At 50.0% G+C, this 21,999-nt stretch overlaps 1 protein-coding gene across 1 annotated transcript in view; it reads right to left on the minus strand.

Moving 5' to 3' along the window:
• Positions 1 to 1,454: 1,454 nt before the first annotated feature.
• Positions 1,455 to 21,999, minus strand: part of LOC135558119 (protein APCDD1-like) — a 24,176-nt gene continuing 3,631 nt past the window's right edge. The window contains exons 2-7 of the mRNA XM_064991861.1: positions 12,371 to 12,557; positions 7,112 to 7,322; positions 6,859 to 7,035; positions 6,322 to 6,465; positions 3,825 to 4,146; positions 1,455 to 2,200 (exon numbers count right to left, since the gene is read on the minus strand). Coding sequence (XP_064847933.1) covers positions 1,746 to 2,200; positions 3,825 to 4,146; positions 6,322 to 6,465; positions 6,859 to 7,035; positions 7,112 to 7,322; positions 12,371 to 12,557 — 1,496 coding nt within the window. The 3' untranslated portion in view covers positions 1,455 to 1,745. The remainder of the gene's footprint in view (positions 2,201 to 3,824; positions 4,147 to 6,321; positions 6,466 to 6,858; positions 7,036 to 7,111; positions 7,323 to 12,370; positions 12,558 to 21,999) is intronic.

Below are 21,999 nucleotides of genomic sequence, written 5' to 3' on the forward strand. Positions count from 1 at the left end.
CCTCCTCCTCTCCCTCGGCCTCCCTCCCTCCACTCCACTCGGCCTCCCTCCCTCCACTCCACTCGGCCTCCCTCCCTCCACTCCACTCGGCCTCCCTCCCTCCACTCCACTCGGCCTCCCTCCTCTCCACTCGGCCTCCCTCTCTCCACTCGGCCTCCCTCTCCCTCCTCTCTCCACCCGCCCTCCCTCCCTCTCCCTCCTCTCTCCACTCGCCCTCCTCTCTCCACTTGCCCTCCTCTCTCCACTCTCCCTCCTCCCTCCACTCCCCACGTCCTTCTCTCTCCACTCCACTCGCCCTCCTCTCTCCACTCCCCTCGCCCTCCTCTCTCCACTCGCCCTCCTCTCTCCACTCCCCTCGCCCTCCTCTCTCCACTCCACTCGCCCTCCCCACTCCACTCGCCCTCCTCTCTCCACTCGCCCTCCTCTCTCCACTCCACTCGCCCTCCTCTCTCCACTCCACTCGCCCTCCTCTCTCCACTCCACTCGCCCTCCCTCCTCCACTCCACTCGCCCTCCCTCTCCACTCCGCCGCCCTCCTCTCTCCACTCCACTCGCCCTCCTCTCTCCACTCCACTCGCCCTCATCTCTCCACTCGCCCTCTCCACTCGCCCTCCCCTCTCCACTCCCTCGCCCTCCTCTCTCCACTCCCTCGCCCTCCTCTCTCCACTCCCCTCGCCCTCCTCTCTCCTCTCCACTCGCCCTCCCCTCTCCACTCGCCCTCTCCACTCGCCCTCCCCTCTCCACTCCCCTCGCCCTCCCCCTCTCCACTCCACTCCCCTCTCCTCTCCACTCGCCCTCTCCACTCGCCCTCCCCTCTCCACTCCCTCGCCCTCCCTCTCCCTCTCCACTCGCCCTCCCCTCTCCACTCGCCCTCTCCACTCACCCTCTCCACTCGCCCTCCCCTCTCCACTCCACTCACCCTCCCCTCTCCACTCCACTCGCCCTCCACTCGCCCTCCCCTCTCCACTCCACTCGCCCTCCCAACTCCACTCCACTCGCCCTCCCCTCTCCACTCCACCTCCCTCTCCACTCCACTCGCCCTCCCTCGCCCTCCCATCTCCACCCCCTCCACTCCACTCGCCCTCTCCACCCACTCCACTCGCCCTCCCTCTCTCCACTCCACTCGCCCCTCTCCACTCCCCTCGTCCTCCCTTCTCCACTCCCCCTCCCTCCCTCTCCTCTCCTCCCTCGTCCTCCCTTCTCCACTCCCCTCGCCCTCCCCTCTCTCCCCTCGCCCTCCCCCTTCTCCACTCCCCCGCCCCCCCTCCCCCTCGCCCTCCCCTCTCTCCACCGCCCTCCCTTTCTCCACTCGCCCCCTCCCTCCTCCACTCCCCTCTCCCCTCCACTCCCCTCGCCCTCCCCTCTCTCCACTCGCCCTCCCTCTCTCCACTCGCCCTCCCTTTCTCCACTCGCCCTCCCTCTCTCCACTCGCCCTCCCTCTCTCCACTCGCCCTCCCTCTCTCCACTCGCCCTCCCTCTCTCCACTCGCCCTCCACCTTGTTAACCCCCAGCTTCCATAGCTTCCACAACGTTCAAGGAGCCAAAAAGAGCTCATTGAAAAAGTTCAAGTGCGTTTAAGTCACCGAAACAGTCTCCTTTCCCACAGGGTAGAAGCGACAGTAGTTCGTCATCTCAGGGGTAGAATAGAATCCTCTCTCATGTTCCACAGTACACATTCACACTATAACGTCTCTCGTCAGTGTCTCTATGTAAAAAAATAGAGACTTTAGTCAGTCAGTCTGTTCCTTAAGTATGGCAACGGAACAACAGAAGTGAAACCAACGATGCGAGAACCGCAGTAAAGTTCCACTGTGTTCCACCGGTTCCACCATTACTCAACCTAAGGTGTCGGTCCTCATCCTCCTCTCCCATGCCCTCTGACCTCTGACTGCTAGCGGAACACTCGACCAGGGGCATCTGGTACGAGGTCGCTCGTTTATCCGGACGGTTTGGGCTGGACCCGTCGGAGGGTCTCTGTCCGTTGTATAGGAGGTATCGTCCATGGGCGTCCTGTTCCATGCGGAACAGCTCGTACTCTGTGTGTGGGAGGCGGATCCCCAACGCCACGCAGCCATTGGTCAGGGTGACGTCCTGTTCAACTCCGACCTCCCAGGAGCCCTGGGCGCCACACTCGTTACTGTTGAACACGTTGAGGAGAGAAGTGGTGGCCAGGTCCATGGGCATCACACGCATGTGGTTCACTGGAGGGGGGGAGGGAGGGAGGGAGAAAGAGTTGGAGGGGGTAGGAGGGAGAGAGTTGGGGGGGTAGGAGGGAGAGAATTGGAGGGGGTGAGGAGGGTGGGAGAGGAGTGGAGGGGGTGTAGGAGGGTGGGAGAGAATTGGAGGGGGTGTAGGAGGGTGGGAGAGAATTGGAGGGGGGTAGGAGGGAGGGAGAGTTGGAGGGGGGGGGTAGGAGGGAGGAAGAGATGGGGGTAGGAGGCAGGGAGGGAGGAAGAGTTGGAGGGGGGTAGGATGGAGGGAGGAAGAGTTGGAGGGGGGTAGGAGGGAGGGAGGAAGAGTTGGAGGGGGGTAGGAGGGAGAGAGTTGGAGGGGGTAGGAGGGAGAGAGTTGGAGGGGGGGGGGGTAGGAGGGAGAGAGAGTTGGAGGGGGTAGGAGGGAGAGAGAGTTGGAGGGGTGGAGGGGGGAGGGGGGGGGGGAGGGAGAGAGAGTTGGAGGGGGTAGGAGGGAGGGAGAAAGAGTTGGAGGGGGGTAGGAGGGAGGGAGAAAGAGTTGGAGGGGGTAGGAGGGAGGGAGAAAGAGTTGGAGGGGGGTAGGAGGGAGGGAGAAAGAGTTGAAGGGGGGTAGGAGGGAGGGAGAAAGAGTTGGAGGGGGGTAGGAGGGAGGGAGAAAGAGTTGGAGGGGGGTAGGAGGGAGGGAGAAAGAGTTGGAGGGGGGGGTAGGAGGGAGGGAGAAAGAGTTGGAGGGGGGTAGGAGGGAGGGAGAAAGAGTTGGAGGGGGTAGGAGGGAGGGAGAAAGAGTTGGAGGGAGGGAGGGGAAGAGTTGGAGGGGGTAGGAGGGAGGGAGGAAGAGTTGGAGGGGGTAGGAGGAGGGAGAGAGTTGGAGGGGGTTAGGGAGGGAGAGAGGAAGAGTTGGAGGGGGGGTAGGGGGCAGGGAGGAAGAGTTGGAGGGGGTAGGAGGGAGGGAGGAAGAGTTGGAGGGGGGTAGGAGGGGGGAGGGAGAAAGAGTTGGAGGGGGTAGGAGGGAGGGAGAAAGAGTTGGAGGGAGGGAGGAAGAGTTGGAGGGGGGGGTAGGAGGGAGGGAGGAAGAGTTGGAGGGGGTAGGAGGGAGAGAGAGTTGGAGGGGGGTTAGGAGGGAGAGAGGAAGAGATGGGGGGGGGTAGGAGGGAGGAGAGGAAGAGTTGGAGGGGGGGGTAGGGGGCAGGGAGGAAGAGTTGGAGGGGGTAGGAGGGAGGGAGGAAGAGTTGGAGGGGGTAGGAGGGAGGGAGGAAGAGTTGGAGGGGGTAGGAGGGAGAGAGAGTTGGAGGGGGGTAGGAGGGAGAGAGAGTTGGAGGGGGGTAGGAGGGAGAGAGAGTTGGAGGGGGTAGGAGGGAGAGAGGAAGAGTTGGAGGGGGGGGTAGGAGGGAGAGAGGAAGAGTTGGAGGGGGGGTAGGAGGGAGAGAGGAAGAGTTGGAGGGGGGGTAGGAGGGAGAGAGGAAGAGTTGGAGGGGGGGTAGGAGGGAGGGAGAGTTGGAGGGGGGTAGGAGGGAGAGAATGCAAGAGACGAGTTCAGTGATCCATTTTTTTCTGAAATACACAGATCAACATCTCAACCACACACTTCAAAATGAACCGCAACAGGGTTTAACCTTAACCTTTGACCCTTTACCTTTGAAGACGAACTCCGTGCCTCCCATAACTCTAGTAGAGTGCGTCCCGCGGCTGTACCTCCCTCTAGCGTAGATACTGAAGGACGGGTGTTTGCAGATGGGATCAGAGTAGTGGTAGTAGTGGCCCTCCCAGGTCTGGTGGTTGTCATGGAAGATGAAGTGACGGGTCAGAAAGAGGACCTCAGGACGGACCTCACAGCGCTGGCTCACCCACTGGCCAGTCAGCCCCACTGACATGTCCGCCCGCGGCGCCAGGATGGGAGGGTGGAACTCATCCGACCGGTAGATGATAAGACAGGCGAGGCAGCCGGGGTCATGGTTCTGGAGGAGGAGAGAAGATTCAGAGAGGTAAAGAGACAGAGCAGCTTCTCCCTCAGGGAGACTAAAAATATTTGATATGGGTCCTCAGATCCTCCAAAAGTCCTACAGCTGCACCATTGAGAGCATCTTGACTGGCTGTATCACCGCTTGGTACGGCAACTGCAAGGCACCCGACCGCAAGGCGCTACAGAGGGTGCTGAGGCCGATCTCCCTGCCATCCAGGACCTCTATACCAGGCGGTGTCAGGAACGCACCAAAACATTGTCAAAGACTCCAGCCACTCAAGAAGACTGTTCTCTCTGCTACCGCACGGCAAACTACCGCACGGCAAGCTACCGCACGGCAAGCTACCGCACGGCAAACTACCGCACGGCAAACTACCGCACGGCAAACTACCGCACGGCAAGCTACCGCACGGCAAGCTACCGCACGGCAAACTACCGCACTCTGACGGCAAACTACCGCACGGCAAGCTACCGCACGGCAAGCTACCGCACGGCAAGCTACCGCACGGCAAGCTACCGCACGGCAAGCTACCGCACGGCAAGCTACCGCACGGCAAGCTACCGCACGGCAAGCTACCGCAACCCCCCTACGGCAAGCTACCGCACGGCAAGCTACCGCGACGACAAGCTACCGCGGGCAAACGCGGCAAGCTACCGCCGCACGACAAGCTACCGCACTCTGCTACCGCACGACGCAAGCTACCGCACTCTGCTAATGCACGGCAAGCTACCGCACGGCAAGCTACCGCACTCTGCTAACGCACGACAAGCTACCGCTACCGACGGCAAGCTACCGCCGCGACGGCAAACTACCGCCGACGGCAAGCTACCGCACGGCAAGCTACCGCACGGCAAACTACGCAAACTCTGCTAACCGCACGGCAAGCTACCGCCGCTACCGACGGCAAGCTACCGCACGTAAGCAAGCTACCGCGACTGGAACCAACGGCTACCGCCAAGCCATAAGACTGACCTACACTACACCACTGCTGTACAGCAAATCTAATGGCTACCTGCATTGACCCTTTACATTTATTTTTAAAACTACCGACGGCAAGCTACCGCCTGGGCAAACTACCGCTACCCCACACACACAAGCTACACACACTGGCAAGCTACCGCACGGACTCTACCACACACAACACACAAGCTTCCCCGCACGGCAAACTACCGCACGGCAAGCTACCGCACGGCAAGCTACCGCACGACAAGCGGCAAGTCTGGAACCAACGGAACCCTGAACAGCTTCTTCCCCCAAGCCATAAGACTGACCTACACTACACCACTGCTGTACAGCAAATCTAATGGCTACCTGCATTGACCCTTTACATTTATTTTTAATATATATATTTATTAATCTCTTGGACTGGACTCTACCCACCGACACACACTGGACTCTACCACACACTGAATTTTCGGTTCGTTTCGGTAGCCAGACGCAATGTAGAAAACGGAACGATTTCTCCTACAAACAGACGCTTTCAGGAAAAAATGCGCATTTGGTATGTAACTGAGAGTCTCCTCATTGAAAACATCAGAAGCTCTTCAAAGGTAAATTATTTTATTTATTTGGTTATCTGGTTTTTGTGAAAATGTTGCGTGCTAAATGCTACTCAAAATGCTATGCTAGCTTTGCATACTCTTACACAAATTAGTCAATTTCTATGGTTCAAAAGCATATTTTGAAAATCTGAGATGACAGTGTTGTTAAGAAAAGGCTAAGCTTGAGAGCAGACGCATTATTTTCATTTTATTTGCGATTTTCAGAAATCGTTAACGTTGCGTTATGCTAATGAGCCTGAGGCTTTAGTCACAAACTCGGATCCGGGATGGGGAGTTTCAAGAAGTAATGACGCCAACCTAAGTGTATGTAAACGAGTTTTAATGACTCCAACCTAATTGTATGTAAACTCCTGACTTCAACTGTATAAAAAGGAACAAACAGGCCCTAAAACTGAACTGGCCACCCAATAAAATTGTCAACTGAAGCCAAAGTCTTAAGCGGTAGACAACAGACAGAGCAATACTCACCTTGGAGGTCTGGAAGAATTCCTGGTAGCTAGAAGGTCTGTAGCACATCCTCTGGGCACGCTCAGTGTGGAAGTACCACACTACAGTGTCCACACTACCACACACACACAAACACAACGATATACAGTAAAGCACTAACCTTAGCATGTTGTAACGCAGCCTGATAGCTAGACGGCCTATAATAAATCCTCTGGGATTTCTCAGTGTGGATGTCTCCCAGAAACAGCTCCTCAACCAGGTGATCCACGTTATGATGGAGGTACTGTTTCTCCACACGCTGCAGCTGCAGGGGGAGGAGGCGGAGGGGTTGGGGGGGAGAAGGAGGCGGAGGGGTTTGGGGGGGGAGAAGAAGGAGGCAGAGGGGTTGGGGGAAGGAGGCGGAGGGGTTTGGGGGGAAGAAGGAGGCGGAGGGGAATAATTTAGTGTCCAATTTTGAAGAATGTCCAACAGAAATGTATTATCTTCTACTTTCTCCCTTGGAAAGACATAAACAGACGGTTTGGTGTGGTCTGAGCAGAGGTGCAATGCCCCCTGGGAAGTTTCTACGGGTTATGTTCCTTGCTCAAGAACACAACAACTGGATATGGCATCTAGCTGCCAACCCGCTCCCAACCAGATTTAGTCTGGAGTGGGATTTGAACCGGCCACCTTCCAGTTCGGAGCCCTCCTCACTAACCTGCAACTCGTGCATGGAGAAGTTGAGCTCCCTGGAGCAGTCACAGCCACCCTCCTCACTCCACAGCTCATAGTTTACATTGGGTTCCCATGGTGCTTTGCTCCTCATGGCGCCCCGACAGCTCCGGTTCAACCGCTGGCTCAGGTCCTTGGCCACCTCTGCACTGTGGCACACCACCTGAGTAGTGGGATAGATACACATGTATAAACACACACACACACACACGGTCATGCTGGAAGACACACCCCCCTACCTGTGTGCGGTGGATCTGGTAGTCAGCCTCTGTTCCTCCTCTGATGATCCAGGAGGCCTGTCTGAGCCTCAGCCGTCCCCGAACCACCAGGGTGTAGGTGGGGCTGGTGCAGTGGTTGTCCCTGTAGTAGAACTGGTTGGCCTGGAACGTGTTGTTGGGGAAGAACCGGTACGACCGCGTAAGGAACTCTGGGCCAGGACGTACCTCACAGCTGGCCGACGGAGAGAGAGGTGGATGGGGAGGGGAGTTAGAGAGGTGGATGGGGAGGGGAGTTAGAGAGGTGGATGGGGAGGGGAGTTAGAGAGGTGGATGGGGAGGGGAGTTAGAGAGGTGGATGGGGAGGGAGTTAGAGAGGTGGATGGGGAGGGGAGTTAGAGAGGTGGATGGGGAGGGGAGTTAGAGAGGTGGACGGGGAGGGGAGTTAGAGAGGTGGACGGGGAGGGGAGTTAGAGAGATGGACGGGGAGGGGAGTTAGAGAGATGGACGGGGAGGGGAGCTGGAGAGGTAGCCGGGGAGGGGAGCTGGAGAGGTAGCCAGCTGAAGAGTTCCATCAGCCACTCCTGGGCTACAATCACCTATCCGGACCCGTTTTACTGCCGACGCCGAGCCCCACCGGGCCTTCACGCCTGGACTGCCGACGGCCCAGCGAGCTGTCTGAATCGCCGTGACCCCAACCAACCTCACTACTCAATGGACCCTTATGATCACTTGGCTAAGCATGCCTCTCCTTAATGTCAATATGCCTTGTCCATTGCTGTTCTGGTTAGTGTTTATCGGTTTGTTTCACTGTCGAGCCTCTAGCCCTGATCATTATACCTTATCCAACCTTTCAGTTCCACCACCCACACATGCGATGACATCACCTGGTTACAATTATGTTTCATCATCTCTCAATGCCTAGGTTTACCTCCACTGTATTCACATCCTACCATACCTTTGTCTGTACATTATACCTTGAAGCTATTTTATCGCCCCCAGAAAACCTCCTTTTACTCTCTGTTCCGGACGTCCTAGATGACCAATTCTCATAGCCTTTAGCCGTACCCTTATCCTACTCCTCCTCTGTTCCTCTGGTGATGTAGAGGTGAATCCAGGCCCTGCAGTGTCTAGCTCCACTCCTATTCCCTAGGTGCTCTCTTTTGATGACTTCTGTAACCGTAATAGCCTTGGTTTCATGAATGTTAACATTAGAAGCCTCCTTCCTAAGTTTGTTTTATTCACTGCTTTAGCACACTCTGCCAACCCGGATGTTCTAGCCGTGTCTGTATCATGGCTTAGGAAGACCACCAAAAACTCTGAAATCTCCATCCCTAACTGCAACATTTTCAGACACGATAGAATGGCCAATGGCAATCTACTGCAGAGATAGCCTGCAGAGTTCTGTCCTACTATCCAGGTCTGTACCCAAACAATTTGAACTTATACTATTAAAAATCCACCTCTCTAAAAACAAACCTCTCACCGTTGCCACCTGCTATAGACCACCCTCTGCCACCAGCTGTGCTCTGGACACCATATGTGAACTGATTGCCCCCCATCTATCTTCAGAGCTCGTGCTGCTAGATGACCTAAACTGGAACATGCTTAACACCCCGGCCATCCTACAATCTAAGCTTGATGCCCTCAATCTCACACAAATTATCAATGAACCTCCCAGGTACCACCACAAAGCCGTAAACACGGGCACCCTCATAGATATCATCCTAACCAACTTGCCCTCTAAATACACCTCTGCTGTTTTCAACCAAGATCTCAGCGATCACTGCCTCATTGCCTGCATCCGTAATGGGTCAGCGGTCAAGCGACCTCCACTGTCAAATGCTCCCTGAAACACTGCAGCGAGCAGGGCTTTCTAATCGACCTGGCCGGGTATCCTGGAAGGATATTGACCTCATCCCGTCAGTAGAGGATGCCTGGTTATTTTTTTTAAATAACTTCCTCACCATCTTATATAAGTATGCCCCATTCAAGAAATGTAGAACCAGGAACAGATATAGCCCTTGGTCCTCTCCAGACCTGACTGCCCTTAACCAACACAAAAACATCCTGTGGCGTTCTGCATTAGCGTTGAACAGTTCGAAACCAATATACACAGGCAGTTAGAAAAGCCAAGGCTAGCTTTTTCAAGTAGAAATTTGCTTCCTGCAACACAAACTCAAAAAAGTTCTGGGACACTGTAAAGTCCAATAAGAGCACCTCCTCCCAGCTGCCCACTGCACTGAGGATAGGAAACTCTGTCACCACCGATAAATCCACTATAATTGAGAATTTCAATAAGCATTTTTCTACAGCTGGCCATGCTTTCCACCTGGCTACCCCTACCTCGGTCAACAGCCCTGCACCCCCCACAGCAACTCGCCCAAGCCTTCCCCATTTCTCCTTCTCCCAAATCCAGTCAGCTGATCTTCTGAAAGAGCTGCACAATCTGGACCCCTACAAATCAGCCGGGCTAGACAATCTGGACCCTTTCTTTCTAAAAATGATCTGACAAAATTGTTGCAACCCCTATTACTAGCCTGTTCAAACTCTCTTTCGTATCGTCTGATCGTCTGAGATTCCCAAAGATTGGAAAGCAGCCGCGGTCATCCCCCTCTTCAAAGGGGACACTCTTGACCCAAACTGCTACAGACATATCCTGCCTTTCTAAGGTCTTCAAAAGCCAAGTCAACAAACAGATTACCGACCATTTCGAATCCCACCGCACCTTCTCCGCTATGCAATCTGGTTTCAGAGCTGGTCATGGGTGCACCTCAGCCACGCTCAAGGTCCTAAACGATATCTTAACCGCCATCGATAAGAAACAATACTGTGCAGCCGTATTCATTGACCTGGCCAAGGCTTTCGACTCTGTCAATCACCACATCCTCATCGGCAGACTCGATAGCCTTGGTTTCTCAAATGATTGCCTCACCTGGTTCACCAACTACTTCTCTGATAGAGTTCAGTGTGTCAAATCAGAGGGCCTGTCCGGGTCTCTGGCAGTCTATATGGGGGTGCCTCAAGGTTCAATTCTTGGGCCGACTCTCTTCTCTATATACATCAATGAGACGGAGCTGACGGAGCTGCTCTTCCTCCCGGGGAAGGACTGCCCGTTCCATGATCTCGCCATCACGGTTGACAACTCCACTGTGTCCTCCTCCCAGAGCGCTAAGAACCTTGGCGTGATCCTGGACAACACCCTGTCGTTCTCAACCAACATCATGGCGGTGGCCCGTTCCTGTAGGTTCATGCTCTACAACATCCGCAGAGTACGACCCTGCCTCACCCAGGAAGCGGCGCAGGTCCTAATCCAGGCACTTGTCATCTCCCGTCTGGATTACTGCAACTCGCTGTTGGCTGGGCTCCCTGCCTGTGCCATTAAACCCCTACAACTCATCCAGAACGCCGCAGCCCGTCTGGTGTTCAACCTTCCCAAGTTCTCTCACGTCACCCCGCTCCTCCGCTCTCTCCACTGGCTTCCAGTTGAAGCTCGCATCCGCTACAAGACCATGGTGCTTGCCTACGGAGCTGTGAGGGGAACGGCACCGCAGTACCTCCAGGCTCTGATCAGGCCCTACACCCAAGCAAGGGCACTGTGTTCATCCTCCTCTGGCCTGCTCGCCTCCCTGCCATTGAGGAAGTACAGTTCCCGCTCAGCCCAGTCAAAACTGTTCGCTGCTCTGGCCCCCCAATGGTGGAACAAACTCCCTCACGACGCCAGGACAGCGGAGTCAATCACCACCTTCCGGAGACACCTGAAACCCCACCTCTTCAAGGAATACCTAGGATAGGATAAGTAATCCTTCTCACCCCCCCCCTTAATGACTTAGATGCACTATTGTAAAGTGGCTGTTCCACTGGATGTCAGAAGGTGAATTCACCAATTTGTAAGTCGCTCTGGATAAGAGCGTCTGCTAAATGACTTAAATGTAAATGTAAATGCAATGATGTCGCTCTTGCTGCTGGTATATCTCTGATCCACCTCTACGCAGACGACACGATTCTGTATACTTCTGGCCCATCTTTAGACACTGTGTTAACTAACCTCCAGACGAGCTTCAATGCCATACAACTCTCCTTCCGTGGCCTTTAACTGCTCTTAAATACAAGTAAAATCAAATGCATGCTCTTCAACCGATCGCTGCCTGCACCTGCCCGCCCGTCCAGCATTACTACTCTGGACGGTTCTGACTTAGAATATGTGGACAACTACAAATACCTAAGTATCTGGTTAGACTGTAAACTCTCCTTCCAGACTCACATCAAACATCTCCCATCCAAAGTTAAATCTAGAATTTGCTTCCTATTTTGCAACAAAGCATCCTTCACTCATGCTGCCAAACATACCTTCGTAAAACTGACCATCCTACCGATCGTCGACTTCGGCAATTGTCATTTACAAAATAGTCTCCAATACCCTACTCAATAAATTGGATGCAGTCTATCACAGTGCCATCCGTTTTGTCACCAAAGCCCCATATACTACCCACCACTGCGACCTGTACACTCTCGTTGGCTGGCCCTCGCTTCATACTCGTCGCCAAACCCACTGACTCCAGGTCATCTACAAGACCCTGCTAGGTAAAGTCCCCCCTTATCTCACCTCGCTGGTCACCATAGCAGCACCCACCTGTAGCACGCGCTCCAGCAGGTATAACTCTCTGGTCACCCCCAAAGCCAATTCTTCCTTTGGCCACCTCTCCTTCCAGTTCTCTGCTGCCAATGACTGGAACGAACTACAAAAATCTCTGAAACTGGAAACACTTATCTCCCTCACTAGCTGTAAGCACCAGCTGTCAGAGCAGCTCACAGATTACTGCACCTGTACATAGCCAACCTATAATTTAGCCCAAACAACTACCTCTTCCCCTACTGTATTTATTTATTTATTTTGCACTCCATCATTTCTATTTCTACTTTGCACATTCTTCCACTTGTTCTCAACTTGCCTACCTGGTTGAATAAAGGTGAAAATAAAAAGTAAAAATTAGGGTTAGATTTAGGTTTAGAATTAGGGTTGAGGCTAGGGTTGGAGTTAGGGTTGAGGCTAGGGTTGGGGTTGGGGTTGGAGTTGGAGTTAGGGTTAGGATTAGAGTTAGGGTTGAGGCTAGGGTTGGGGTTGAGGCTAGGGTTAGAGTTGGGGTTGGATTTAGTGTTAGGATTAGAGTTAGGGTTGAGGGTTAGGGTTGACGCTAGGGTTATGGTTGGAGTTAGGATTAGAGTTAGGGTTAGGATTGAGGATAGGGTTGGGGCTAGGTTTGGAGCCTGGTTTAGTCGTACCTGGTGGAGACCCAGTGTCCCTCTATGTTGGGGGGAATCTGGACGGTGATCCGGGCCCCGTGGTGGAGATGCTTCAACATGTGGTGACACTGGGAGTGTTTAGCAGGACGACCAAACGTCTTCTCCAGGGACAGCAGGCGGTTGGAGCGGCCCTCTGAGTAGTGGAGGGACGAACCCTCAGCCCAACCTAATGGGGGTTAACAGAGACAATAAGTTACAAACCCTCAGCCCAACCTAATGGGAGGCAACAGAGACAATATGTTACAAACCCTCAGTCCAACCTAATGGGAGACAACGTAGACAATAGGTTACAAACCCTCAGTCCAACCTAATGGGAGACAACAGAGACAATAGGCTATAATTAGTAAGGCACTCAACAGTGGCAACAAGAGTTGTTAGCACCAGCATATGTTCTCTCATTTAAACAAAACAAAGAAGTGCTTAGTAGGAGTCATTGTTTTCTGAGAACAATTTACACATAACATCAATGACTAGACCTTAGTTTAATAAGCCACAGTCTGAGATGCCTTGAAATACATCCACAGGTACACCTCCAATTGATTCAAATGATGTCAATTAGCCTATCAGAAGCTTCTAAAGCCATGACATCATTATCTGGAATTTTCCAAGCTGTTTAAAGGCAAAGTCAACTTAGTGTTTGTAACCACCAGTGTGTTGGTTTGGCATTGAACTGAGAAAGCACGAGCAGAAAATAACCCCACACCTACTGTAAAATATGGTGGTGGATACCTTTTGTCTTTGTAGGGAGACTCTGCAAGCTGCGAGATCCGAGCGATTTAAGGCGTTAGACTTGAAATCCAATGCGGTCTCCCCGTTTTCGAACCCTGCTCACAGCACTTTGACAAACCAGTCTTTATTTGTAACATGTCATTGGTGACTTCATAATAATGTGCTTAATACTCCTCAGAAAATATCTTCCTTGACAACCAGTTCGAATAGGCTCTTCTTCTCCAATACAAATTATCAAGGAACCTACCAGGTACAACCCTAAATGCGTAAACATGGTCACTGGTCTTCAACCAGGATCTTAGCGATCACTGCCTCATTGCCTGCGTCCGAAATGGGTCAGCGGTCAAACGACCACCCCTCATCACTGTCAAACGACCACCCCTCATCACTGTCAAACGACCACCCCTCGTCACTGTCAAACGACCACCCTTCGTCACTGTCAAACGACCACCCCTCGTCACTGTCAAACGACCACCCCTCGTCACTGTCAAACGACCACCCCTCGTCACTGTCAAACGACCACCCCTCGTCACTGTCAAACGACCACCCCTCGTCACTGTCAAACGACCACCCCTCATCACTGTCAAACGACCACCCCTCATCACTGTCAAACGACCACCCCTCATCACTGTCAAACGGCCACCCCTCATCACTGTCAAACGCTTCCTAAAACACTTCCGCGGGTAGGCCTTTCTAATCGACCTGGCCCGGTGTATCCTGGAAGGATATTGATCTCATCCCGTCAGTAGAGGATACCTGGTTGTTTTTTAAAAGTGCTTTCCTCACCATCTTAAATAAGCATGCCACATTAAAAAAATGTAGAACTAAGAACAGATATCGCCCCTGGTTCTCTCCAGACCTGACTGCCGTTGACCAGCACAAAAACATCCTGTGGCGGACTGCACTAGCATCGAATAGTCCCCGCGATATGCAACTTTTCAGGGAAGTCAGGAACCAATACACGCAGTAAGTTAGGAAAGCAAAGGCCAGCTTCTTCAGGCAGAAGTTTGCATAATGTTTTGGGACACTGTAAAGTCCATGGAGAATAAGAGCACCTCCTCCCAGCTGCCCACTGCACTGAGGATAGGAAATACTGTTACCACAGATAAATCTACGATAATCGAGAATTTCAAAAAGCATTTTTCTACGGCTGGCCATGCTTTCCACCTGGCTACACTTACCCCGATCAACAGCTCAGCACCCCCCACAGCAACTTTCCCAAGCCCCCCCGCTTCTCCTTCACCCAAATCCAGATAGCTGATGTTTTGGAAGAGCTTCAAAATCTGGACCCATACAAATCAGCTGGGTTAGACAGTCTGGACCCTCTCTTTCTTAAATTATCCGCCGCAATTGTTGCGACCCCTATGACTAGCCTGTTCAACCTCTCTTTCGTATCGTCTGAGATCCCTAACGATTGGAAAGCTGCTGCGGTCATCCCCCACTTCAAAGTGGGAGATACTCTAGACCCAAACTGTTACAGTGACATTTGGCGAAGAGCACATTATGACTTGTTTAGGACTTGAGACTTGACTCGGACTTGCCTCCAGCCGTTAGAAACTTTCAACTTGTTCTCCCCACTAAGCAACGAGTCGGAATCAGAGGCCGAGCCTTCTCTGGTCTCTCCTCCACCCGTTACGGGGTCTGAGACGCCGAAGCCTCCCACCATTAGCTCTGACAAATTGAAAACGCTAGTCACTGGCGACTCCATTACCACAGTATTAGACCTTAAACAGAATCCTCCAGCGATGGAATGATCTGCCGATCCATGTGAGAGACGCAGATTCAGTCTCAGCCTTTAACTCTTTACATTTAGCCTATAGCCATTACATTTAGCCTATAGCCATTACATTTAGCCTATAACCATTACATTTAGCCTATAGCCATTACATTTAGCCTATAACCATTTCATTTAGCCTATAGCCATTACATTTAGCCTATAACCATTTCATTTAGCCTATAGCCAATACATTTAGCCTATAACCATTACATTTAGCCTATAGCCATTACATTTAGCCTATAGCCATTACATTTAGCCTATAGCCATTACATTTAGCCTATAACCATTTCATTTAGCCTATAGCCATTACATTTAGCCTATAAACATTACATTTAGCCTATAACCATTTCATTTAGCCTATAACCATTTCATTTAGCCTATAACCATTTTATTTAGCCTATAACCATTTTATTTAGCCTATAACCATTTTATTTAGCCTATAAACATTACATTTAGCCTATAACCATTACATTTAGCCATAGCCATTACATTTAGCCTATAACCATATAATTTAGCCTATAAACATTTCATTTAGCCTATAACCATTTCATTTAGCCATAGACATTATGAAATACTTCTCTGTACTGCTTATGAATATGGTTTGTACGGGTTATTAATGTGGTTTGTATGGGTTATTAATGTGGTTTGTATGGGTTATGAATGTGGTTTGTATGGGTTATGAATGTGGTCTGTATGGGTTATGTGGTTTGTATGGGTTATGAATGTGGTTTGTATGGTTTATGAATGTGGTGTGTATGGGTGATGAATGTGTTATGGAGTCCTTATATACAGCAGGTACTCTTTCAAGTGGACAACGTCTTTCGACTATAGTCTCCTAGGCATAAATGACATCAGGGCATGTGTTGTCGAGTATTTCCTCGAAGAGTTTCCTCGAAGTTTCCTTAATGTTTCCCTGAATAGCTTCCTTGAAATGTGACCAACAGCTCGTTGGTATCTGATCCTGTACTGTTGCACCTGATACCCAGACCTTACATACTAGTCACAGACTGTGTGCCAATAACTTCACATGTAACTATATAAAAAAACTGTAAATATAACTACATTAATTTTCAGAACACGCATACCAGCAGGAAATACCACTTTTAAAAGATAAAATACATACCCTGAATACTAGACTACAGGTCGGGAACATTGTCACAACATTGCCGTTTGTCTTGGAGATGGACTCATTCGCTCACTGGTGGTTCTGTATCAACTGGAAAGTTTCTCTGTGATCTAGAGCTCTGCTGGGAGCTCGGTGGTTCTCTTTCATTTAGATTTAAAAAACAACTGGAAAGTTTCTCTGTGATCTGGAGCTCTGCTGGGAGCTCGGTGGTTCTCTTTTATTCAGATTTTAAAAAACAACTGGAAAGTTTCTCTGTGATCTAGAGCTTTGCTGGGAGCTCGGTGGTTCTCTTTGATTTATGGTCAATCCATGTCATTTCAGCAAGCCATGACACCCACCATCTCAGATTGTTCTGAAATCGTTTCTGTAGTTAGAAACAGATAAGATCAACATTCCTATGACATTATGTTGATGAAATATAATTTAATATCTGAGAAATTAAGCTAATTGATTAAATCCAAATTAGCCATCTTAATTTATAGAATTCATATACACGGAACAAATATATAAAATGCCACATGGAACAATTTCAAAGATTTTACTGAAATACAGTTCATATAAGGAAATCATAGAAATTAGTCATTGAATGTATTAGGTTTATGTCCCACCCTACATCCTGATAATACCAGGTTTTGACAACTAGATGGTGCTGTTCCTGATATAACCACGTTCCAGAGGTGGGACCAAGTCATTGTTTTACAAGTCACAAGTCAAGACAGGCAAGTCCGAGTCAAGTCAAGACCGTCAAGTATCAAGGCAAATCTCAAGTCCTAAACAAGTCATAATGTGCTCTTCACCAAATGTAAAACCATGTCATATTTGAAACAAGAGTAAAAGTATATTATATTTCTGCAAATCATGAAAGCTTAAAAAAAAAAAATCTATATATTTATTACTTTCCAAATAAATGTTATATTTCCATGGAAATACATGGGTAGCCATGAGAAAGACCCCCCCTCGTCTGTGACAGCGGGACAGGCGTGGTAGGCCGGGGTCTGGTTGTGTGGGGTGGTTGTATAGAAATACATCACCTACAACAGCCTTTGCTGTGTAGAATAGAGAATCGAGTGCTGATCTATATATTGCATTTCTATCTGTAAGACTGTATCTGCTGTGTAGAATAGAGAATCGAGTGCAGATCTATATATTGCATTTCTATCTGTAAGACTGTATTTGCCGTGTAGAATAGAGAATTGAGTGCTGATCTATATATTGCATTTCTATCTGTAAGACTATATTTGCCGTGTAGAATAGAGAATCGAGTGCTGATCTATATATTGCATTTCTATCTGTAAGACTATCTGCTGTGTAGAATAGAGAATCGAGTGCTGATCTATATATTACATTTCTATCTGTAAGACTGTCTCTGCTGTGTAGAATAGAGAATCGAGTGCTGATCTATATATTGCATTTCTATCTGTAAGACTGTATCTGCTGTGTAGAATAGAGAATCGAGTGCTGATCTATATATTGCATTTCTATCTGTAAGACTATCTGCTGTGTAGAATAGAGAATCGAGTGCTGATCTATATATTGCATTTCTATCTGTAAGACTGTATCTGCTGTGTAGAATAGAGAATCGAGTGCTGATCTATATATTGCATTTCTATCTGTAAGACTGTATCTGCTGTGTAGAATAGAGAATCGAGTGCTGATCTATATATTGCATTTCTATCTGTAAGACTGTATCTGCTGTGTAGAATAGAGAATCGAGTGCTGATCTATATATTGCATTTCTATCTGTAAGACTGTATCTGAATGCGGCGCCTCAGATGAAATAAGCCGCTCTTCATTCATTATCAACGGAGTAAAAGCTCAAAACTGAGGAGGGAGAGAGGGAGAGGGAGAGGGAGAGGGAGAGGGAGAGGGAGAGAGAGAGGGAGAGAGAGAGGGAGGGAGAGGGAGATGGGGGATTTGTGTGAAGCATAAACACAAATCAGAGGTTCAAGCACCCCCGTAATCAGCAGGTTAGGAAGAGTACACAACCAATCTAGGAGACACTGCCACAAATGTGCTCATTTGATCTTTTCCAGCTTCAAACAGCGCGGTGGTGATCAATCTGCAAATCTAATCTAGTCAAGCAGTGAGGAGGGCACATAACAATACAGGCTCCAGACATCACAAGCAGTGAGGACATAACAATACAGGCTCCAGACATCACAAGCAGTGAGGAGGGCACATAACAATACAGGCTCCAGACATCACAAGCAGTGAGGAGAGCACATAACAATACAGGCTCCAGACATCACAAGCAGTGAGGAGAGCACATAACAATACAGGCTCCAGACATCACAAGCAGTGAGGAGAGCACATAACAATACAGGCTCCAGACATCACAAGCAGTGAGGAGGGCACATAACAATACAGGCTCCAGACATCACAAGCAGTGAGGAGAGCACATAACAATACAGGCTCCAGACATCACAAGCAGTGAGGAGAGCACATAACAATACAGGCTCCAGACATCACAAGCAGTGAGGAGGGCACATTACAATACAGGCTCCAGACATCACAAGCAGTGAGGAGGGCACATAACAATACAGGCTCCAGACATCACAAGCACTGAGGAGGGCACATAACAATACAGGCTCCAGACATCACAAGCAGTGAGGAGGGCACATAACAATACAGGCTCCAGACATCACAAGCAGTGAGGAGAGCACATAACAATACAGGCTCCAGACATCACAAGCAGTGAGGAGAGCACATAACAATACAGGCTCCAGACATCACAAGCAGTGAGCACATAACAATACAGGCTCCAGACATCACAAGCAGTGAGCACATAACAATACAGGCTCCAGACATCACAAGCAGTGAGCACATAACAATACAGGCTCCAGACATCACAAGCAGTGAGCACATAACAATACAGGCTCCAGACATCACAAGCAGTGAGGAGGGCACATAACAATACAGGCTCCAGACATCACAAGCAGTGAGGAGGGCACATAACAATACAGGCTCCAGACATCACAAGCAGTGAGGAGAGCACATAACAATACAGGCTCCAGACATCACAAGCAGTGAGGAGAGCACATAACAATACAGGCTCCAGACATCACAAGCAGTGAGGAGAGCACATAACAATACAGGCTCCAGACATCACAAGCAGTGAGCACATAACAATACAGGCTCCAGACATCACAAGCAGTGAGCACATAACAATACAGACTCCAGACATCACAAGCAGTGAGGAGGGCACATAACAATACAGGCTCCAGACATCACAAGCAGTGAGGAGAGCACATAACAATACAGGCTCCAGACATCACAAGCAGTGAGGAGAGCACATAACAATACAGGCTCCAGACATCACAAGCAGTGAGGAGAGCACATAACAATACAGGCTCCAGACATCACAAGCAGTGAGCACATAACAATACAGACTCCAGACATCACAAGCAGTGAGGAGGGCACATAACAATACAGGCTCCAGACATCACAAGCAGTGAGCACATAACAATACAGACTCCAGACATCACAAGCAGTGAGGAGGGCACATAACAATACAGGCTCCAGACATCACAAGCAGTGAGGAGAGCACATAACAATACAGGCTCCAGACATCACAAGCAGTGAGGAGAGCACATAACAATACAGGCTCCAGACATCACAAGCAGTGAGGAGGGCACATCACAATACAGGCGCCAGACATCACAAGCAGTGAGCACATAACAATACAGGCTCCAGACATCACAAGCAGTGAGGAGGGCACATAACAATACAGGCTCCAGACATCACAAGCAGTGAGGAGGGCACATAACAATACAGGCTCCAGACATCACAAGCAGTGAGCACATAACAATACAGACTCCAGACATCACAAGCAGTGAGGAGGGCACATAACAATACAGGCTCCAGACATCACAAGCAGTGAGGAGAGCACATAACAATACAGGCTCCAGACATCACAAGCAGTGAGGAGGGCACATCACAATACAGGCGCCAGACATCACAAGCAGTGAGCACATAACAATACAGGCTCCAGACATCACAAGCAGTGAGGACATAACAATACAGGCTCCAGACATCACAAGCAGTGAGGAGAGCACATAACAATACAGGCTCCAGACATCACAAGCAGTGAGGAGAGCACATAACAATACAGGCTCCAGACATCACAAGCAGTGAGGACATAACAATACAGGCTCCAGACATCACAAGCAGTGAGGAGAGCACATAACAATACAGGCTCCAGACATCACAAGCAGTGAGCACATAACAATACAGGCTCCAGACATCACAAGCAGTGAGCACATAACAATACAGGCTCCAGACATCACAAGCAGTGAGCACATAACAATACAGGCTCCAGACATCACAAGCAGTGAGGAGAGCACATAACAATACAGGCTCCAGACATCACAAGCCGTGAGGAGGGCACATAACAATACAGGCTCCAGACATCACAAGCAGTGAGGAGGGCACATAACAATACATCACAAGCAGTGAGGAGGGCACATAACAATACAGGCTCCAGACATCACAAGCCAGGCAAAAAGAAACCCATGAAACAAGTTACACACACACTCATAAACACACAACCTTGTGTGATGGATAGCTGTCGGCTATATTAGCCACGACTTACTGTCCTTTGTGGAGCTTCAAATGTCGAACAAAGTTGGAAGTTGTTGCGTCTCCGTCTGTAATTTTCTTCCCGCATGTTTTGCAATTTGCAATCTGTTTAATTATTATTATTAAATATTTATTTTGGGTATCATCATTCCAAGGGCTCCATCTGAATTCCCCCGCCAGACGTTCCTCTGCACTGCAACGCACAATTTGATTGGCTGCTGTCCGATTCAAACTGTAACCCGTTAAATGAAGAGTCGATGCGCTGCACACTTTTTTTAATAGCATCATTTTTAATATCTGGGCTTGCAGAGGGTTGGAGAGGGTTGGAGAGGGTTGGGGAGGCTTGGAGAAGGTTGGAGAGGCTTGGAGAGGGTTGGGGAGGGTTGGAGAGGGTTGGGGAGGGTTGGAGAGGCTTGGAGAGGCTTGGAGAGGGTTGGGGAGGGTTGGAGAGGGTTGGAGAAGGTTGGAGAGGCTTGGAGAGGGTTGGGGAGGGTTGGAGAGGGTTGGAGAGGGTATCAGGGCAGGTGGAGTCATAAGGCTCACGTCCAAGTCAAGTCACTAGTCATTGGTGTTAAAGTCAAAGTCGAGTTGCAAGTCATCATATTAATAAACCCCAGGAAGAGTAGCTGCTGTCTTGACAGGAACTAATGGGGATCCATAATAAACCCCAGGAAGAATAGCAGCTGCCTTGGCAGGAACTAATGGGGATCCATAATAAACCTCAGGAAGAGTAGCTGCTGCCTTGGCAGGAACTAATGGGGATCCATAATAAACCCCAGGAAGAGTAGCTGCTGCAGGAACTAATGGGGATCCATAATAAACCCCAGGAAGAGTAGCTGCTGCAGGAACTAATGGGGATCCATAATAAACCCCAGGAAGAGTAGCTGCTGCCTTGGCAGGAACTAATGGGGATCCATAATAAACCCCAGGAAGAATAGCAGCTGCCTTGGCAGGAACTAATGGGAATCCATAATAAACCCCAGGAAGAGTAGCTGCTGCAGGAACTAATGGGGATCCATAATAAACCCCAGGAAGAGTAGCTGCTGTCTTGGCAGGAACTAATGGGGATCCATAATAAACCACAGGAAGAGTAGCTGCTGCCTTGGCAGGAACTAATGGGGATCCAGAATAAACCACAGGAAGAGTAGCTGCTGCCTTGGCAGGAACTAATGGGGATCCATAATAAACCACAGGAAGAGTAGCTGCTGCCTTGGCAGGAACTAATGGGGATCCATAATAAACCCCAGGAAGAGTAGCTGCTGCAGGAACTAATGGGGATCCTTAATAAACCCCAGGAAGAGTAGCTGCTGCCTTGGCAGGAACTAATGGGGATCCATAATAAACCCCAGGAAGAGTAGCTGCTGCAGGAACTAATGGGGATCCTTAATAAACCCCAGG

Source organism: Oncorhynchus masou, chromosome 17, assembly GCF_036934945.1.
Source record: "Oncorhynchus masou masou isolate Uvic2021 chromosome 17, UVic_Omas_1.1, whole genome shotgun sequence".
Taxonomy (NCBI): Eukaryota; Metazoa; Chordata; class Actinopteri; order Salmoniformes; family Salmonidae; genus Oncorhynchus; species Oncorhynchus masou.